At 50.4% G+C, this 16,365-nt stretch overlaps 3 protein-coding genes across 4 annotated transcripts in view; all 3 read right to left on the minus strand.

Annotated features, from left to right (window-relative positions):
- Positions 1–16,365, minus strand: part of LOC120903778 (autophagy-related protein 16-1) — a 249,551-nt gene that overhangs the window by 27,732 nt on the left and 205,454 nt on the right. The window lies entirely within an intron of this gene.
- Positions 1,749–3,746, minus strand: LOC120903801 (alpha-amylase 1-like). The gene has a single exon (XM_040313416.1). The coding sequence runs from the start codon at positions 3,704–3,706 to the stop codon at positions 2,216–2,218; it is 1,491 nt and encodes a 496-aa protein (XP_040169350.1). The 5' UTR covers positions 3,707–3,746; the 3' UTR covers positions 1,749–2,215.
- On the minus strand, positions 7,580–9,371 carry LOC120903791 (alpha-amylase 2-like). The gene is given in 3 exon segments (XM_040313408.1): positions 7,580–7,715; positions 7,793–8,573; positions 8,575–9,371. Coding segments are annotated over 3 exon segments (1,488 nt in total). The 5' UTR covers positions 9,270–9,371; the 3' UTR covers positions 7,580–7,703.

The following is a 16,365-nucleotide window of genomic DNA, read 5'->3' on the forward strand; positions in this document are numbered from 1 at the left end:
ACCTCCAATCAGCTTCGTTCAATGGCCGGTTCGTCTCTTCCCTCGCATTGCTGCCCAAAACCTTCGCAGGCGAAAGCGAAAGTCGAGCCCGCGCAATAATTGGAAGACCAAGAAGACGCTTTGGGATGATGCCTTTTTGCTTCTTTCCATCCATGGGGTGTGAAGTTGAGATTGTTGTTCTGTGTTGATGCTGCTGCTGTTGCTTTTTTTGTGGCGCTAACCGAAACACACCTAGGCCATTGAAATTGGTGGGATCGCGAAATACACAAAAAATAGCGCATCAATCAGCGCATGGGCACAATGGACCAACAATTACCCTCCTTCCTCCTCTTCCCTTCGCCCCCAACGCCCTCCACTCCATCTCAAACGGAGCGCTTTGATCGGATGGATATAGGGCTCTTCCGGACCATTGGAGTCATCCTCGCCAACAATTGGGCAGATCGGGCGCGCGCGCTTGTGTGTGTGTGTGAAGGAGGGGGTGTTAGGAAACAATGAATGAGATTTCTTACGCACGAAGCCACTACTTCCCCCTCTCCCCCTCTCCACCGATGGTTTCTTCCGGGCGGCCGCTTATTGTTTGTTGGCGGGTTTGTTTTCCGACACTGCACGCCATTTCACTTTTCACCGATCGCCGATTGGCGGTACGTATGGATGACGGCGGCTGGCGCTGATGATGATGATGGACGAACAGTTTGATGATGGCCGCGAAAGATCCATTTTATCGGGCGTTGATCGTTTTGCCCGGCAACGGCACTGGGGCGATCTGGAAATGATTTTTATTTAATTCGATAATGATATTTATCAACACGCTCCGATCGCCGGTGTTTGGTGAAACTGTGACTGTGGTGGAGCTGTTTGGGGGAGGATGTGAAGTGAAGAAAGGAGAGAAAGCCAAGCCAGTTTTTGTGCGCGATCTTCTGCCCCGCTCAATCCCTCCCTTCCATTCGGTTCAAATGCTTTTGTTGACCCTTTTGTCGAGCGCACGCACCGCAGAAGTAGCGGGCGATCGTGACCGTTTGCAGTTGCGCGGCCGAACTAAAGCCAAAATGAAGAAGAAGAAAAAGAAAAACAGTGTGAAACCGTGTGGCTGCCGCAGCAACACACCACCAATGTGCGGGTGTGATTGGATTTCCTTCCAAGCGCCCCGCAAGATAGCGCAGTGCACTGGGTCATCGCGTCCCGGGGCGGAAAGTTCGAAGATTAAATCAACACACCGGGCGCGTTAGGACGCGGGTGAAAGCATCGCGTGTTGGTTGCAACGCGTTGTGCGACTGCAGTCGTCGGTGACTGCGGCCAGTCCTGGTGGGAGCGGGATGGTGCGATCATCCAACACTACTCAGCACGCCAATTGCACACCATATCAATCATTGGAGCGGGCGTGCGGACCAAGTGATTGATACCGGAATTTAGCGTCCAGCGTGTGCTGTGTGATCCGATAAACGCACGCCTTTACTACTGTCACTCGGGCGTTCGTGGGCCCTCGGGTGATTATAGCCTATCGGTAGCGAGGGGGGGAGGGGAGAGCTGTTTTTGATGATAAGGCGGGCAGCCGGCCAAAATTGAGCTATGTGCGTGACTATCCGAGACGGGGCAATGTCGGCAAACTTCACCATAGCAGCCCAACAAACGGATTTGTTTGTTGCATTAACTTCGATGCCTTCCTGCCTTCAAGTGTTTCCCGCAATGTTGCTGGAAAGTGTTTCCAAGCTGTCATCCTGATCGGTGCACGCGAACGGATATAGAAGCGATGGGTTTGAAGGGTTTTTATTATTTCAGGAAAAGGGGCAAACATCTCTATTATTAGTCGCGCGGCGCAAAGTAGGACTTGACAATTTACCGAAAATGTGTCAGTAAGAGGTGTCAGTCAGCGACAAATGAGGCCTGTTACGAAGTGTTTACGAACGGGTGGTGAGGAAAGCAGTGTCACGACCGTGCCACAGAAGAGCCCTTTGATAAGGTCGAGAAAGCAACCAGCAGAAAGTGTTTGGAGCAGTATGGAAAGTTGTGACTGGCAGTAAGAATTGCCCTCCATCCTTGAGCTACAGCATTTGTTGCATGAGCTGTGGGGTTCGTCGCTTCTACTCCAACACAGTATTTCAACTATCAATTCCACACCGAAAACGAACCCATGTTTGCATGTTAAGCTAAGCGAGTAAAGCATTTCGATTAATTGTATTCATATCTACATAAACTCTACACAAACTGCTTCCCCAACTCAGACGCGCGAGTTGATGTGAATGGCCAGCACACCGTCGTACGCGTTGGCGGGCAGCACAATCTGCGCCCGTCCGTCCCCACCGACCGTGATGGTGTTGCCCGTGCACGCACCGTTGACCAGGTCGCCCGAAATCACATCACAGTACGTGCCGGCCGGCAGGCACGTCTGCAGGCTCTGGTTCAGATCGAACGACTCGAGATTGAACGCGATGAAGCCGCGGGCCCCGCGACAGAACGCCATCTGGTAGTTGCCGTTGTCCCACCAGTCGTTGATCTGCGTGCCGGCGACGGCATTCCGGAACCCGATCATGTTGTAGATCTGGCGCCACCGGTGCTCGCACACCCAGCCCGGGCCGCACGAGTTGTCCGGATTGAAGGTCGGCGACAGCAGGTTGCCGTTCGCGTCCTGCGGCGGCCCCTGCTCCGAGTCGCTGAACGAGAACGAGCTCATCACGCGCACGATGCCGAACGGATGGGCCAGCATGAACGCGGTCGCCATCTTGTAGTTGCGCGGCACCTTGTACGTCAGCACGTCCGAGCCGCCGCCACCGTGGCCGCGCTGGTTGTCGTGGTTGTCAATGAACACGAGTGCGAGATGGGACGGCAGGAAGCCCCAGCCGGTGCCCCAGTTCGTCAGGTGCCGGAACGGGTTGCGTCCCCGGAACACGCGCCCAATCTCGGCCGAATGGCGGAACTCGGTGATGGTGCCCAGGTGCGTGTACTCGTCGCGCGTCACCGCCTCGCCGCCCAGATCGATCACCTCCTGCGTCAGGAAGGGCCGTGCGTTCGGCGGGAAGCCGTGCGACGTCGGCAGATTGTTCATCCGGCTGTAGATGGCCTGCAGATCGCCGGGCCACATGTGCTTGACCGCGTCGACCCGGAACCCGGCCACACCCAGCCCGATCAGGTGGTTCATCAGCTCGACGATCTTGTCGCGCACCCACGGCACGCCCTGGTTCAGGTCGGGCAGGCTCACCAGCTGGCAGTTGCGCACCATGATCGGATCGTTGTAGTTCGTGATGATGCAGGGCGGATTGAAGTCCGTCACGCTGAACGGCACGCCCGGGAAGGAGAAGTTCGGCCGGTTGGCCGTGCTGCCCGCCGTACCGCCACCGCCCACCAGATCCGCCATATGGTTGATGACCAGATCGACGTAGATGCGCACGCCGACATCGTTACAGCGGCGCACCATGCTCGCGAACTGAGCCTCCGAGCCGGACCGCGTCTCCAGCCGGTAGGACATCGGCTGATACCGTTCCCACCAGGGGCGCCGGAAGTTACCGCCGATGACGGCGTTCTCGGTCGGCGGCGACACCTGCACGCCGGCGTAACCGCGCGGCGCCAGGAAGTTCTCGCACTCCGCCGCAATGTCGTCCCATTTCCACTCGAACAGATGCACGATGCCGCTGCGGTCGGCCCACTGGTGGGTGTTGAACTGGGCCGCCGCTAGGGTGGCACACGCCGCTAGCAGCACTACGGCAGCACGCATGACGCTACAAGACACACAGCAAACAGCAGCAGCGGTTGTAAAGTTGTTTTCGATTGTTTACGCTCGCCGGCCAGTGCCGGTGCTATAAATACTTGTTCACTCTCCCATCCTATGGTCCCCCAGGAAAACGTGCCCCAGTACGTTATCGCCGGTGATAAGATAAGATAGCGGAAAGGTGGATTAAATTTCGATTAACTGATTTTGTTTGTGGCGTTGTGTCCGTTCGGATTCTTCTAGCAAAACCCGATTTCTCACACCATTGACTGAATGGGCTAAAAAATCCCACCATTTTTGAAGCTGCGATAAGCGATGGAGCGATTAGCCAAAATCAAAAACCGGTGGCAGTTGGTAGTGATACAGCCACCATGTGGGGTTTACCGACATGATAAAACAAATCCCACCCATCAATGAAAGATAAGAGCACGGAACAATACGGGATTCGAAACGATTAGTGTCAATTTTACTATTGATGGCGTGAGGCAGGCGCACTTTGACCGTTCTGGAAGTTAAGGCAGCGTTCAGGCATAATGTGAGAGTATTCTAGTTGATGCTTAATATATTGTAAAATTCGTAAATTAATGCCCATCGGAAGTATTTTCCCACAAACGTAAAAAAGATAGCCCAGCTTAAGAGCTAAGTCCATTCGGCTCGTTTGCACAACATTTTGTAATCTGTCACGAATGTTTTTTACAATCAGCAGCACTTTTAGAGAAATTTGAATGATTTGTGAACGTGAACGTACTAGTTTTTTTCATTGATTTAGATGAATTGATCGTGTATTGCGAATCTTTAGTTAATTTCAGAAGATATACCATGGAAATTATTTGGTAGTCCAGGACGTTCTTCATTTCGACGGGTAGGACGTTCTTTTCATGAACAAATTATTACATTATGATTTATAAAGAACTCATCAACCATGATTAGATGAACGTAATTCGTTCGTTGTTCATTCTTTAGAATGAACTGAAATAATCGTACGATTCTGGTTCTTCGGACACTCCTCGAATTTGAACCTCTGTAAAGGGATGTCTATTGCAGATTGTAGAGTTGACTGAGTAGTTAAATTACTGGTGGAGAAATTGGAAATAACACAATTTCAACGTGGTTTTCAATATACAGCCGTAGGCCCTACATTTAACCACAATCAATAATCAGTTTTTGTATGTAAGAGAACAATCTGCACCTATAATAGATTCCATAATTCATTCACTCGGTATTTTTGCCGATTTGTGGCAGCTCTAATGTTTCTCAAGAAAAATGTTAACAAAAGAGTATGTTACTTTATCATTTTATGCAACAAAAATGACTCTTAAATTCCGTCAAATTGACCCTTACAAAAAACAACACCGTCAAAACTTACAAAACCCCAAGGGGTGCCAAGCAATGAATTTGATAAAAGATTTCACAACCGGTATAAATAATTGCTCCCAACACAATGAGCCTTGATTGTACATACTACATTGTGAATTCTTTGCACATTTTCAGAAAAAAACTGTCAAAAAAAGACATTTAATTGCAGTTAGCGCTTCAAAAACCATGTTTTATTCTTATCACACCCTGAATGTATCTGTCACACTCCGCCAAAAGGTACAATCGAGCGACAACGGTACCGAGGTGTGGCAAAATTAAATGAAAACAACAGTAACCACCAGTTTCCTCATGTTTTGCGATCCTCACCGATAAGCAAATGTTGGATCTTTCCCCCCCCACACACACACACACACAAAGATAAATGCTTCATCATGAACGTTGTTTGATAACCCAAACCAATCTGTGCACAACGGTGGCAACAATGATGAGCCCGTGAGCCCAAAAATTAAATGCTGCTTTGTGCGGTGCAACATACATTCCCATTGAACGGATGCGCCCAGTTCGGAAGCGGTTGATGCTTATCGACCAATCGGTAATAACACATCGCTACGCTTACCATCATCTCACAGGGCAGAGTGTGAGCATTTTTTTGTTTTTTAATGATTGACACTTTAACTCCCCAAAAGCGGGCGAAAGAGGAAAAAATACCCAACCCCACATTGCGGTGGTCTGCATGGGGTTGTATTATAGGTGTCAGGAGCCGAAACTTTCCCCACCAATTATGGCATTGTTGTTGTGCGGTGCATTTTCCGAATCGCTTTCAAACTCCACCCCACCGATCTCATCGCAAACCGTTTTTACGGAGAATCGATGTGTCTTTTTTTAAAGTCGTTGTAATGCTTCTTCTATTCGGTTAAAGTCACACCACCACGGTTCGGTTTGACCGCGGTGGTGTGCCCCGGGTCGCTGGGAACAAACGCTTGATGAACAATTAAGGTACGATCTTGGCACGGACGACGTTTGAAGGTGGCTTTCGGGGCCACCACCAGCCACGGGGCCGTTCCCGTCCAACAGCCGTTAATGGTTTGCGGGATGAGCGTGTCAGCGTGTGTGTGTGTGTGAGCGCACCAGGTCTGCATCTCGGGCGGGCTCGTCCAAGATTGCAGCGCATCCAAGTAAAGGTCAGTTTTAACCCAATTCACACGATTAATAGCGCGCGGTTGATTAAATCTCCCCAAACCCCCTCCCACTTTGGCGAAGGTGTGAGTGTGCGCGTTTGTTTCACTCCTCTTGGTTTCCGTAGTCCCGAATATAACAAAAAAAACGCACCACCAAACCCACCAATTGGCCGCTCAAACGTTTCCGCATCCCGCGCTGCCCGATGAGGGTCTATGTGACTGACGTCAAGCCAGCCACACACACACAGTAGCGTACTTACTACACTGGCGCATCGCACGCACGGCATCTCGCATTACCACCGTCCCTCCGGCCACCAGCCTAATCCGGCACCTCGTGAAAGAAGCGAAGCGACCTCACGAATGCTAAAAGTGCCTCACGAGACAATGAGATTCCACAACCAAAGGTTTGATTCATTTACGCGGCAGCAGCCGCTTCTGGTGCTCTCCATTCAGGAAGGCAAGGTTTTTTTTTCTATTTTCCTTTGCTCCCGATCGATACCGATCTATTTTCCTGCAGTGAAAAGAATCTAACGAACATCTTCCTTTCTCAACGGTCAAGGTACGGCTACACGGCTACCTCGACCAGCACACGGAAAGCTCGTTCAAGCTCGTTGAGTTGAGGGGAAAAGGAATTGAGCAACACACACACATACACACACACACCCAGACAAACAGCCGCATAACCTTTAATAGGCCATCCTTTCTATTGGGGAGTCCAGTGGGAGCCCCAGACCCGAGGCCAAGGTCCGTGAAAGCAGGTACACCCGGGCAGGCCGATCTGCCCGGAGGAGGCTTCAGCTACGGAAGCGCCGTGATGTGCATTTGACATTTAAATTATACACAGAACTCAAAACCTTCGCGCACTGTTCTGGGTTGAGGGTTTGCATGAGGAGGAGGAGGAATAGAGTAGAGGGTAGGAGGGTCTGGCCAAAAATTTCCAAATCCCCAAACTCCCGCAGCCGTGTCCAATTGTTGTGGCGATACAATTTCCAAAGGCCCATCCACCAGTCCTTGGCAGTTTGCCCTTTTCCTCGGCGGTTTTGCTCGGCGGACGCTCTGGCTGTCTGCTCCGTGCCTGCTGAACCGGTGCTAGGTTAAAGATCTTAGACACAAAGTAAAGCAAATGCTGCCTGAAAGGGAGCCAACGGGGTAGAATGGTGGACCGAGGAGCTTACGGTTAGTTGGTTGGCATTAATTGTAAAACGGTATCATTTGCAAACGAGCATCCCAGCACCGAGGGATTTTGCTTTCGCTTTTGAAGGGCCACCGGTGGTGCAGAGGACGGCAGTACGAAACCCGTTACACACAAGAACTGGGTCACGCGGACGAAAGTGTTTGTTTTGTGGGGCAGAGTAGATTTGTTAAAGAGAGACTTTCACAGCTGTTTAGAAATTGAATTTAACGTTGTTATTTTTTATTGCACTAGATTTTATTTCAAAATTTGTACACTTTTCGAAAAAGGATGCTTAGTGGAGTGCGTCTCGCGAACGCATCACGAAGGTCGATGTTTACAGTCGGGACTAAAAAGAAAGAGAAAAAAAAAACAGAAGGTTAGGTTCGCCGTCTACACCGTTCACTTCCAACCGCCAATACTTACGTTCGCGTGGATGGCCAGCACACCGTCGTCCGCGTTGGCGGAGATGAAGATGTTAGCGCGACCGTCACCACCAACGGTGACGCTAGCGCCGGTGCAGCTGCTGCCCGACTTGCTGCCCGAAATCACATCGCAGTACGTGCCGGCCGGCAGGCACGTCTGCAGGCTCTGGTTCAGATCGTAGCCCTCCAGGTTGAAGGCGACGAAGCCGAGGCCGCCGCGGCAGAACGCAATCTGGTTGCCACCGTTGTCCCACCAGTCGTTCAGCGAGGTGCCGGCGACGGCATTGCGGAACCCAACCATGTTGTAGATCTGGCGCCACCGGTGCTCGCAAGCCCAGCCACCGCCGCACGAGCCGTCCGCGTTGAAGGTCGGCGAGCTCAGGTTGCCGTCGCCGTCGGACGGCGGTCCCTGGTCACCATCGTTGAAGAAGAACGAGCTCATGATGCGCGGAATACCGAACGGATGGGCCAGCATGAACGCGTTCGCCATCTTGTAGTTCTTCGGGACCTTGTGCGTGAGCACATCGGAACCGCCCGCACCGTGACCGCGCTGGTTGTCGTGGTTGTCAACGAACACGAGGGCCAGATGCGAGGGCAGGAAGCCCCACTCGGGGCCCCAGTTCGCGAGCCAGCGCAGCTGATTGCGCCCGTAGAAAGCCTTGCCAATCTCGGCCGAAAAGCGGAACTCCGTCACCGTGCCGAGGTGCGTGTACTCGTTCTTGCTGATCGCTTCGCCGCCCAGATCGATCACCTCCTGCGTGATGAAGGGGCGCGCGTTCGGGGAATCCTTGGTCGGTCGGCAGGTTGGCCATGCGGCTGTAGATGGCCTGCAGATCGCCGGGCCACATGTGCTTGACCGCGTCGACACGGAACCCGGCGACACCGTAGTTGATCATCTTGTTCATCAGCTCGACGATCTTGTCGCGCACCCAGCTGTTACCCTGGTTCAGATCGGGCAGTCCGACCAGCTGGCAGTTGCGCACCATGATCGGATCGTTGTAGTTGGTGATCGTGCACACCGGGTTGAAGTCGTTCGGACCGTACGGCACGGCTGGGAACTGCATGGCGCCGGCGTTGGCCGACGAACCGCCCGTACCGCCGTTCGTGCTGATCGCCGCCATGTGGTTGATGACCAGATCGACGTAGATGCGCACACCGACCGCGTTACAGCGGCGCACCATGCTCGCGAACTCGGCCTCGCTGCCCGAGCGGGTGTTCAGGTTGTACGAGATCGGCTGGTAGCGCTCCCACCACGGGCGGCGCGGGCTCCACACGACCGCATTCTCGGTCGGCGGCGACACCTGCACGCCGGCGTAACCGCGCGGCGCCAGGAAGTTCTCGCACTCCGCCGCAATGTCGTTCCACTTCCACTCGAACAGATGCACGATGCCGCTCCGATCGCCCCACTGGTGCGTATCGAACTGGCCGCTCACTGCCACGGCCATGGCCGCCAACAGCATGCACACGAACGCGCGCATTTTCGCTTCGGTTGTCACTGGTTGTCGCAAAACGTTTGATGCCCGTTGGAGCACTTGTCCAAACTGTACCAGTTCGTGGCGTCCCCGGGCAGCTTTTATACGGCCGCAGGCAACGCGTCCCACTCACTGATAGCGATACTGTCAGTCCGTCTATCGATAACCACCGCGGAGCGCGCGAACAGTACGATTGCGTTACACGGTGTTGGTTTCTTATCGCTAGCAAAAACATAATATCAATCAGCGCATCAGCTACGCGATGCTAACCACTGGTGTTTGTGGTGTGCGACGTAGTCGCGAGCCGTGCTGTGGCCTTGCCCCTTTCCCTTTCTGGCCACCCTCTCCCGACCCTTTAGTGTTTACAACCAAGCTTCAATATGGTTCTCCCTTATCAACTGCTTTCTTCGCTTTGTGCGAACAGTAGCGCGTCTCAGCATTGGGAGAAGCATCTCGGCTCATAACAAAACGTGATTGAATTTAATGGCCAATGGAGTGCCAGACGCATCCGACGAGCGGTAGGTGGGCAACCTTTGTCCGATTACGACCGGAGGTCCAGAGGTGTGGAGCACGCACGGGTCGTAGTCGCACCTCTTTCCAGGTTCGATTCCCGCGTTTGTGCTAGATGGTTATGCTGCGATAAGATAGCCCAGGCGCTCCTAATTGCTCCGTTCACCGCACCCACTGGCACCGGAACACTGGTTTACTGGCAGGTAATCAGGCTAGCCGAAATCGGACCCCCGCTGCCACTCCCCGGGTGGCTATCGGGTGGCTTGGTTTATGACAGTGGTTTAACACGTGATAAGCAAACGCGATAAATAAAATCGCAGGTAGCATAATCCCACCACAGGAGAGCTGCTAATGCGTCGTCGTGTTGGTCCATTGTTTATCAAATACCACCCCCTAGGGAGGGGGTAATACTACCGCGGAATGTAATAGCAGTTTCGGCGAGCATTTAGCACGCCACCGGCGGATGATCGATCACGTACGGGAAAGCTGATTACGCTATCTCAATGGTGGATGATCGGGAGCAGTGTGTGTGTCATAAAGTTTGAACCATATTTGGCAAGCGGAAAGAACGTTCGCGGGTCGTTCGGTGCATCGTGACTCCACCGGAGGATAAACCGCCAGTTCTAGAATGTTGCCGTGCTTTGGAACGGGGATAAACTGGTTGACAGATAAGCCGTGACTCGGATCGAATTACTACGGTTGTGCAATTGTGATATTAATGTTGATGCTTCGGTCAATCTTGGTTATTGATCACACTGAAAGTCTCGCACAAGTAAGCTGAAGAACCTGAAGTAGGAGTTTCCTGTGTCCACTGATATTTGAACCCAAAACAAGCAAAAACTTATTTAAAAACATTGAGATATGTGAAGGAGATATACAAACAGAAGATTGTAACCGCGACGTCTACGATATGGGACATTTTGTATCGTACTAGTTAATTTAGCCCGGTTGCAGGGTTTCGCAACAGAACCTTAGACGGGTATATTGACTGCAGGGAACACACAAAACGTTTTACAAATACTCTATATGACCGTGTTGGTGTTTTGGATCAGGTTTCTATCCAATTGTTATCCCAGTTCATAGCCCTACCATATTGTTGTCTTATTTACAATATGTGGTAAATGTTACTGTTTTCATTACACTAGCAATCGTGGTCTACTTTCATTCTCAATATGTTTGACTATCGGCTGGATTCGTAGTACTCGTACGACTTAACAACATGCTTATCATGGGTTCAAGTCCCAAATGGACCGTGTCCGCATAAGTATGACTGACTATTATCCTGCTATGGGGTATCAAAAAGTCACTGAAAACCAAGACTCACTGTGGTACAGGCAGGCCTTGACCGACAACGGTTGTCGTGGCAAAGAAGATGTTTGACTATTACGCTATCATTGACCATTTTTACAATCGCATACGACACACCAACATTTAATTTAGTCGTTATGAACTTATGGAATAGCTACTATGAAATGTCTTGACATGTTCATATGACATATGAGTCCGAGTTTCTTATCCACAGGGCTCACTATCACGGCTTATTATTGACCCGTGCCCCACCTTCTTCAATACTATTTGTGCACCAAGCAGCCATGGATGTCCAGGACTGCTAAATGCTAATAAAAACAATTAATTAAACTTCATTAAAATTTTTTGCTTCATCATGTGCTCGTATAAAAAAGAACCCCTAACCCAGGAATGTTCTTATTCCGTGTATATTATTGTCCCATTACTTTTCCCAATAGGGGTTGCAGTTCAGTTCAGTTGTAATGTCACTGCTGAACCATAAGATAATTTTTCCCGCAAGATATACTTTGAATGAATGAATAAATATTAAAAGTCAATTATTCAATTTTAGGTACAACAAAACTTCGGGTTACTCTGGGGAACAACTAATAATTCTAGCAAGTCCACATGAGGCCAATATGTGCCTTCATGTCGTAGCTAAGTATCGTATCATGTCGTATCTAAGGATCTATCTGGGGAAGAACGAATCTTTGAGTTACTCCAGTGAGAAACAACGTCTGTTGCAAGCAGAGCTTTACTATTTTCCCTGGATTTCAGACAACCAAGAAGGAAGGTGTTTTTTATGGATTGACTAATAATTCTAGCAAGTCTACATGAGGCCAGTATGTGGCTTGAGGTGATAAGGATGAGAAGAATAATAAGAAGAAAAAATACAAGAAAGAAGAAAACGACAGCAACAAACAAGAAGAAGAGTAGTAGAAAAGCAAGAAATTGAAAAACGAAACGAAGACGACGACGAAAGAACAAAAAACAAATAAATGAAAGAAAGTAGAAGTAATCTCTGTGATACTAACACCACTATCTACACGACAAGCCAAGTCAAGTTCAAAAGTCAGGCCAATTCGCAAGTATCCAGGGTAGGAGGCAATCGAATACACCCAAATACTGTTCCGTCCTGTGCATGAAGCTACTTCGTGCAGCTCATTACGACGCTTAATTTGCCTACCGAGAAGTATGTGGGTCACTTCTCGACAGGCAAATTTCAGTCAAAAGCACATAAAAAAAAAACATTCACGCTCGTGCAAGACAATAAATTTCATTAACCGCCCATAATCACTGCGGGCGACTATTTTTTCTCACAACCTTCCACTGATCTGTGAACCAGTACCGCCGCCGGTTCACCCTTTTGGCTGCCCTTTTTGGGGTGCAATGTCAAGAGAGGGGGTTTGCATTACGATCGAACAGCGCGACTTCCGACACACACACAAATCGATCCCTAATCGATGGATGTTCCGTCGAACTTCGCAGAGTCCGATGGGGAGTTCCCATCGCGAGCCCAATCGTGCCAACCTGGGAATGGGTTATCCGTCCATAAAGATGAATCGTCCGTTCACTTCAGCTAGGTGATAAGCTGCCTTCCGTTCCCGCTGTACAAATAAAACCATTCCAACGTTTGGCACGGAGGCAATTGGTCGGTGAGGGATTGGGAGTTTCTAGGGACCGGTTGGGTCGCTGCCGCTCGATAAACTTTCGATAATCGTTTCAATTAGTGACAAAAAAGGAAGAAATTAAAAGAGTGTGTGCAGTCGCGACCGCTTCACACACACACACGCACACGTGACGCTGGCGTGAGCAGCGGCCACCCTCTCCGGGGGGCTAGGTCGTTCGAGGTCTGGGTTAGGTCGCATCCAGTGCTGGTTTCCAATTGCTTTATGGTTATGGGGAGAGAGGCTCGCAGTAGAGCAAAAGCAAAAAAAAAACGCGAGATGCAGTTTGGAGGAAGCGGTACACCAACTAACGGAAAGCATCTTCAACAAAACTTATTCTTCTTTTTTGTAGGCGGAGACGAGCACACACACATATACACGCAGATCGTGACGATCGGAATCACATCTACCACCCACGGCCGTCCGCAGGATCTCGCCGGCCCAAATCGGGCATCGGCAGGGTTCAATCATACGCGCGATCGACTCCAAACGCAGCTGCCGCCAATCGGCCGATTCTGACCGCCCGATTAATGGTCCGACACGATGCGTCGATGCGTCGGACAGTCTATCGGTAAGGGAAGAAGGTAATAGTAACGCTTCACATACCATCGCCAGTACAAAATGCAATTAATTGTGCGCCTGTGTTTTTTTGTTCGCCAGCTCTACACAAACCGCCTGCCGATCCGAACGGTCGGTTACACAGAAGATGCGACCAAGAGAGTGCGTTCCCACTTCGCTATGGCGGGGGCGAGCGCACTGAATGATTCTTAATTTCCGATTATGCTACAAATTGACCTACGCGGGCAGTGTGTGCGCTTTCGCCATTCTTGAGCATATGCGGGATGCACCTATGTGTGCATGTCTATGGCCACCTGTGACTGCAAAACACGCACGCGCTGGTGCGAGCATCCACTGCGCCACTATTCCCATAGAGCGCCGCACAAGCCTGTGCCGATGCACCGTTCTCCATTAGCGCACAAGATGGATGCACCGATGTAGATTGTAGCTTAACAAATAATAATTAAATTAATTAGTTATTAAATTATACTTTTCACCCCCGGCGGGCTTCTGTGGCTCTGTGTGGCGAGCGTTGGCCGGCTTTGCTGGGTCTGATAAAGCGCCGTAAAACCGTTGTGAGGTATGCCACGATGCATGCTTCTCTGCATTGCCGGCACAGTGACTTACGCGCTCGCCCGATCAACCCACAGCAAACGGGACGAGCTGTGCTGTGTGGACGTCATCCTGCGGTCAATTGATTGTAACGGCATGTATCGACCAGTGCCAGTGGAGATGAAGGAGATGGACCATGAAAAAGCGTTCCACACACCCCCACGTCTAGCGGACGGGCCACGGTTGGAAAAGAAATGAGTTTTTCCTTCATAATTAATTAAAGGCAGCGTCTTGGGGGGTGGAGGTGTGTGCGCATTCCCAGTGCTGCAAGACAACGAGGAATGGTCCAGAAAGAGAGGCAGAGAGAGAGAGATAGCGAACGTACGAGAGAAGCTTACGTGTTGTTTGATCGACAGTTAAAACGCAGCAGAAGTGTAGCATCATCATCAGCATCGTCGTCGTCATCGTGGCTGGCAGACGATAAGGTAATACGCGTGGTGCAACGCTCGCACAGACAACGAGCTAATCAGCCTTACCGGCACCGGTTAGTCAGTCAGTCAGTCAGTCAGTCAGTCAGTCGGGCCAATCGAGCTCTGGATGCTTCTTCCCCCGTAGCACCCGCCTTAATTGGATTAATAACAGAGCCGCAGGGCGTCGTAAGCCAGTAAGCCTGCCCACTGTTCTAATTATTTTAATTTTCGATTGTTTGATTCGAGCTGCTTCTGCTGCCCGCGCTACCGCGTTGTGCAGCAATTGATGGTGCTGCGTGCGCCCCGGCCGGGGAAGCCTACCGTATATTCCTAATTTTCCGCGTGTCGATCGATTATGGGTCGATGTGATTGACTCTATCGTGAAGCGAAGAATAGAAGTAAAGCTCTCTGTTTCCTTCCCCACATTCAAACCTTTTGTATGGTGCATGCAATGTAACAAACAATAAGCGCTTCAGTTACAACTGTACAGTCGGCAGAGACGTTGGCTTTGTGTGCGCCTGATTGGGGTGTAGTGTCTTGAAAGTGTGCCATCGACGTCGGTCCGATCCCACACCAAATGAAGCAATAAAATGATTATTAATTTCGTACACAATACACAAAAGCGCTCGCAGAACGAGAAAAAAACAACTTCAACTTCTAGCATTCGACATAAGCCGCGAAACAGCATACACCAAAAAAAAAAAAGAAACACTCTTTTGTGCTTTATAGGAGATATCGGAAGGATCACGAGCCAGCGAGATCTAGACAGTGAAAGTCGCTGTCTTTACAGGAATGTCTTTCATTTCCAATTCCCACAGCCCTGAATGCTCCAATCGGGCGGGAGGCTGAGATTTTCGCACGAATGGAATACACGGCACAGTGTTTCGGACAAAATTTTCCCCGCATGATGAAAAATTATGATTCGTGATCGTAATATTATAAATTCTTAAGAAGATGTGAGTTATGAAATCATTTAAAAAAATTAAAACTATTTTCTGTTCATATTTTAAATGAGTTTTACGTTTTCTCCTCCAGCGAGCATCGAAACTAGCAGTGATTTTATCGCACTGTGCGCCAACCTGCCAACCGTTCGCTAATATAATTGCAATGAAGCCTAAACGTTTGCCCCATTCCCTATCCCTCCGCTACCAATCGTACATCCAGCCCGGTTTGCCCTTCCCAAGAGATGCTCCCGGTTCCCGGTTGAAAGCGTATAATTTATTTCTTCTTTCAATTTTACCGATTGTTCCCAAGACTCCCCTCCCCCCCCAGCACCACTAGCAGCGGATCGAGGACGATGGCAGATTCCAGCCGCAATCCGTGCGCGCGATGAGTCAGAGACAGGTAGTGGAAGTAGTAAAGTAGCAGGGCCTACCGATCGATTCTATCCACCAATCCAGCATTAGTAGAGGGAAAACGGCAAGCAAACGGCATGTCGGTGATTTATCGTTTCCAACGCGAACGGCATTGGGGCGCACCAAACGGACCCATTGCGCGAAGACGTCACCATCACCGGTGGGGATGGACCACGGCGTGGGGTTTCTACAGCATCACCCAAGTCGCCCCGAAAGAACTATTTGCCGCTTCGTGAGGTTATGCTGGTGTTTTTTTTTGCTTGTACCTTTACCAACTTTTACTACTGCGCAATGGTTGAGCATAAACCGTTTCAGTTTGCACCTGAACGATTCGATCGGAACGAAGTGCAAGTGATTTACTGGACCATCTTGAGTGTGCAGTTGAACTTAAGCGCACCCACCGGATTGGAGATGGTGGTAGATGAAACTAAGAAAGAAATGCCTTCCTCTTCGGACAACAATTGCACAGTTTCTCTAATTTAGATCAGGGACATGGGGTACGGGATTTGCAGAAAGTGGGCAACAGCCGTCGATTAGGTTCCGGTTCCGACCCGCAACAGCAGGTTCCTGCTACTAATCAGTGTGACTAGTATGACGCTGCCTGTGTGGGATCATCACCCACGGGTGTAATGGTCCTGCATCGGTGCAATCGATCCCGAGGGGAGGCCTGGCTTTTAAGGCTTCGGGTTAGTCTTTTTTCCGT

The sequence above is a fragment of the Anopheles arabiensis genome, chromosome 2 (assembly GCF_016920715.1).
Source record: "Anopheles arabiensis isolate DONGOLA chromosome 2, AaraD3, whole genome shotgun sequence".
Taxonomy (NCBI): Eukaryota; Metazoa; Arthropoda; class Insecta; order Diptera; family Culicidae; genus Anopheles; species Anopheles arabiensis.

Excerpts from the sequence above, each read along its gene's own strand:
- LOC120903801 (XM_040313416.1), bottom strand. The coding sequence starts at position 3,706 with ATGCGTGCTGCCGTAGTGCTGCTAGCGGCGTGTGCCACCCTAGCGGCG.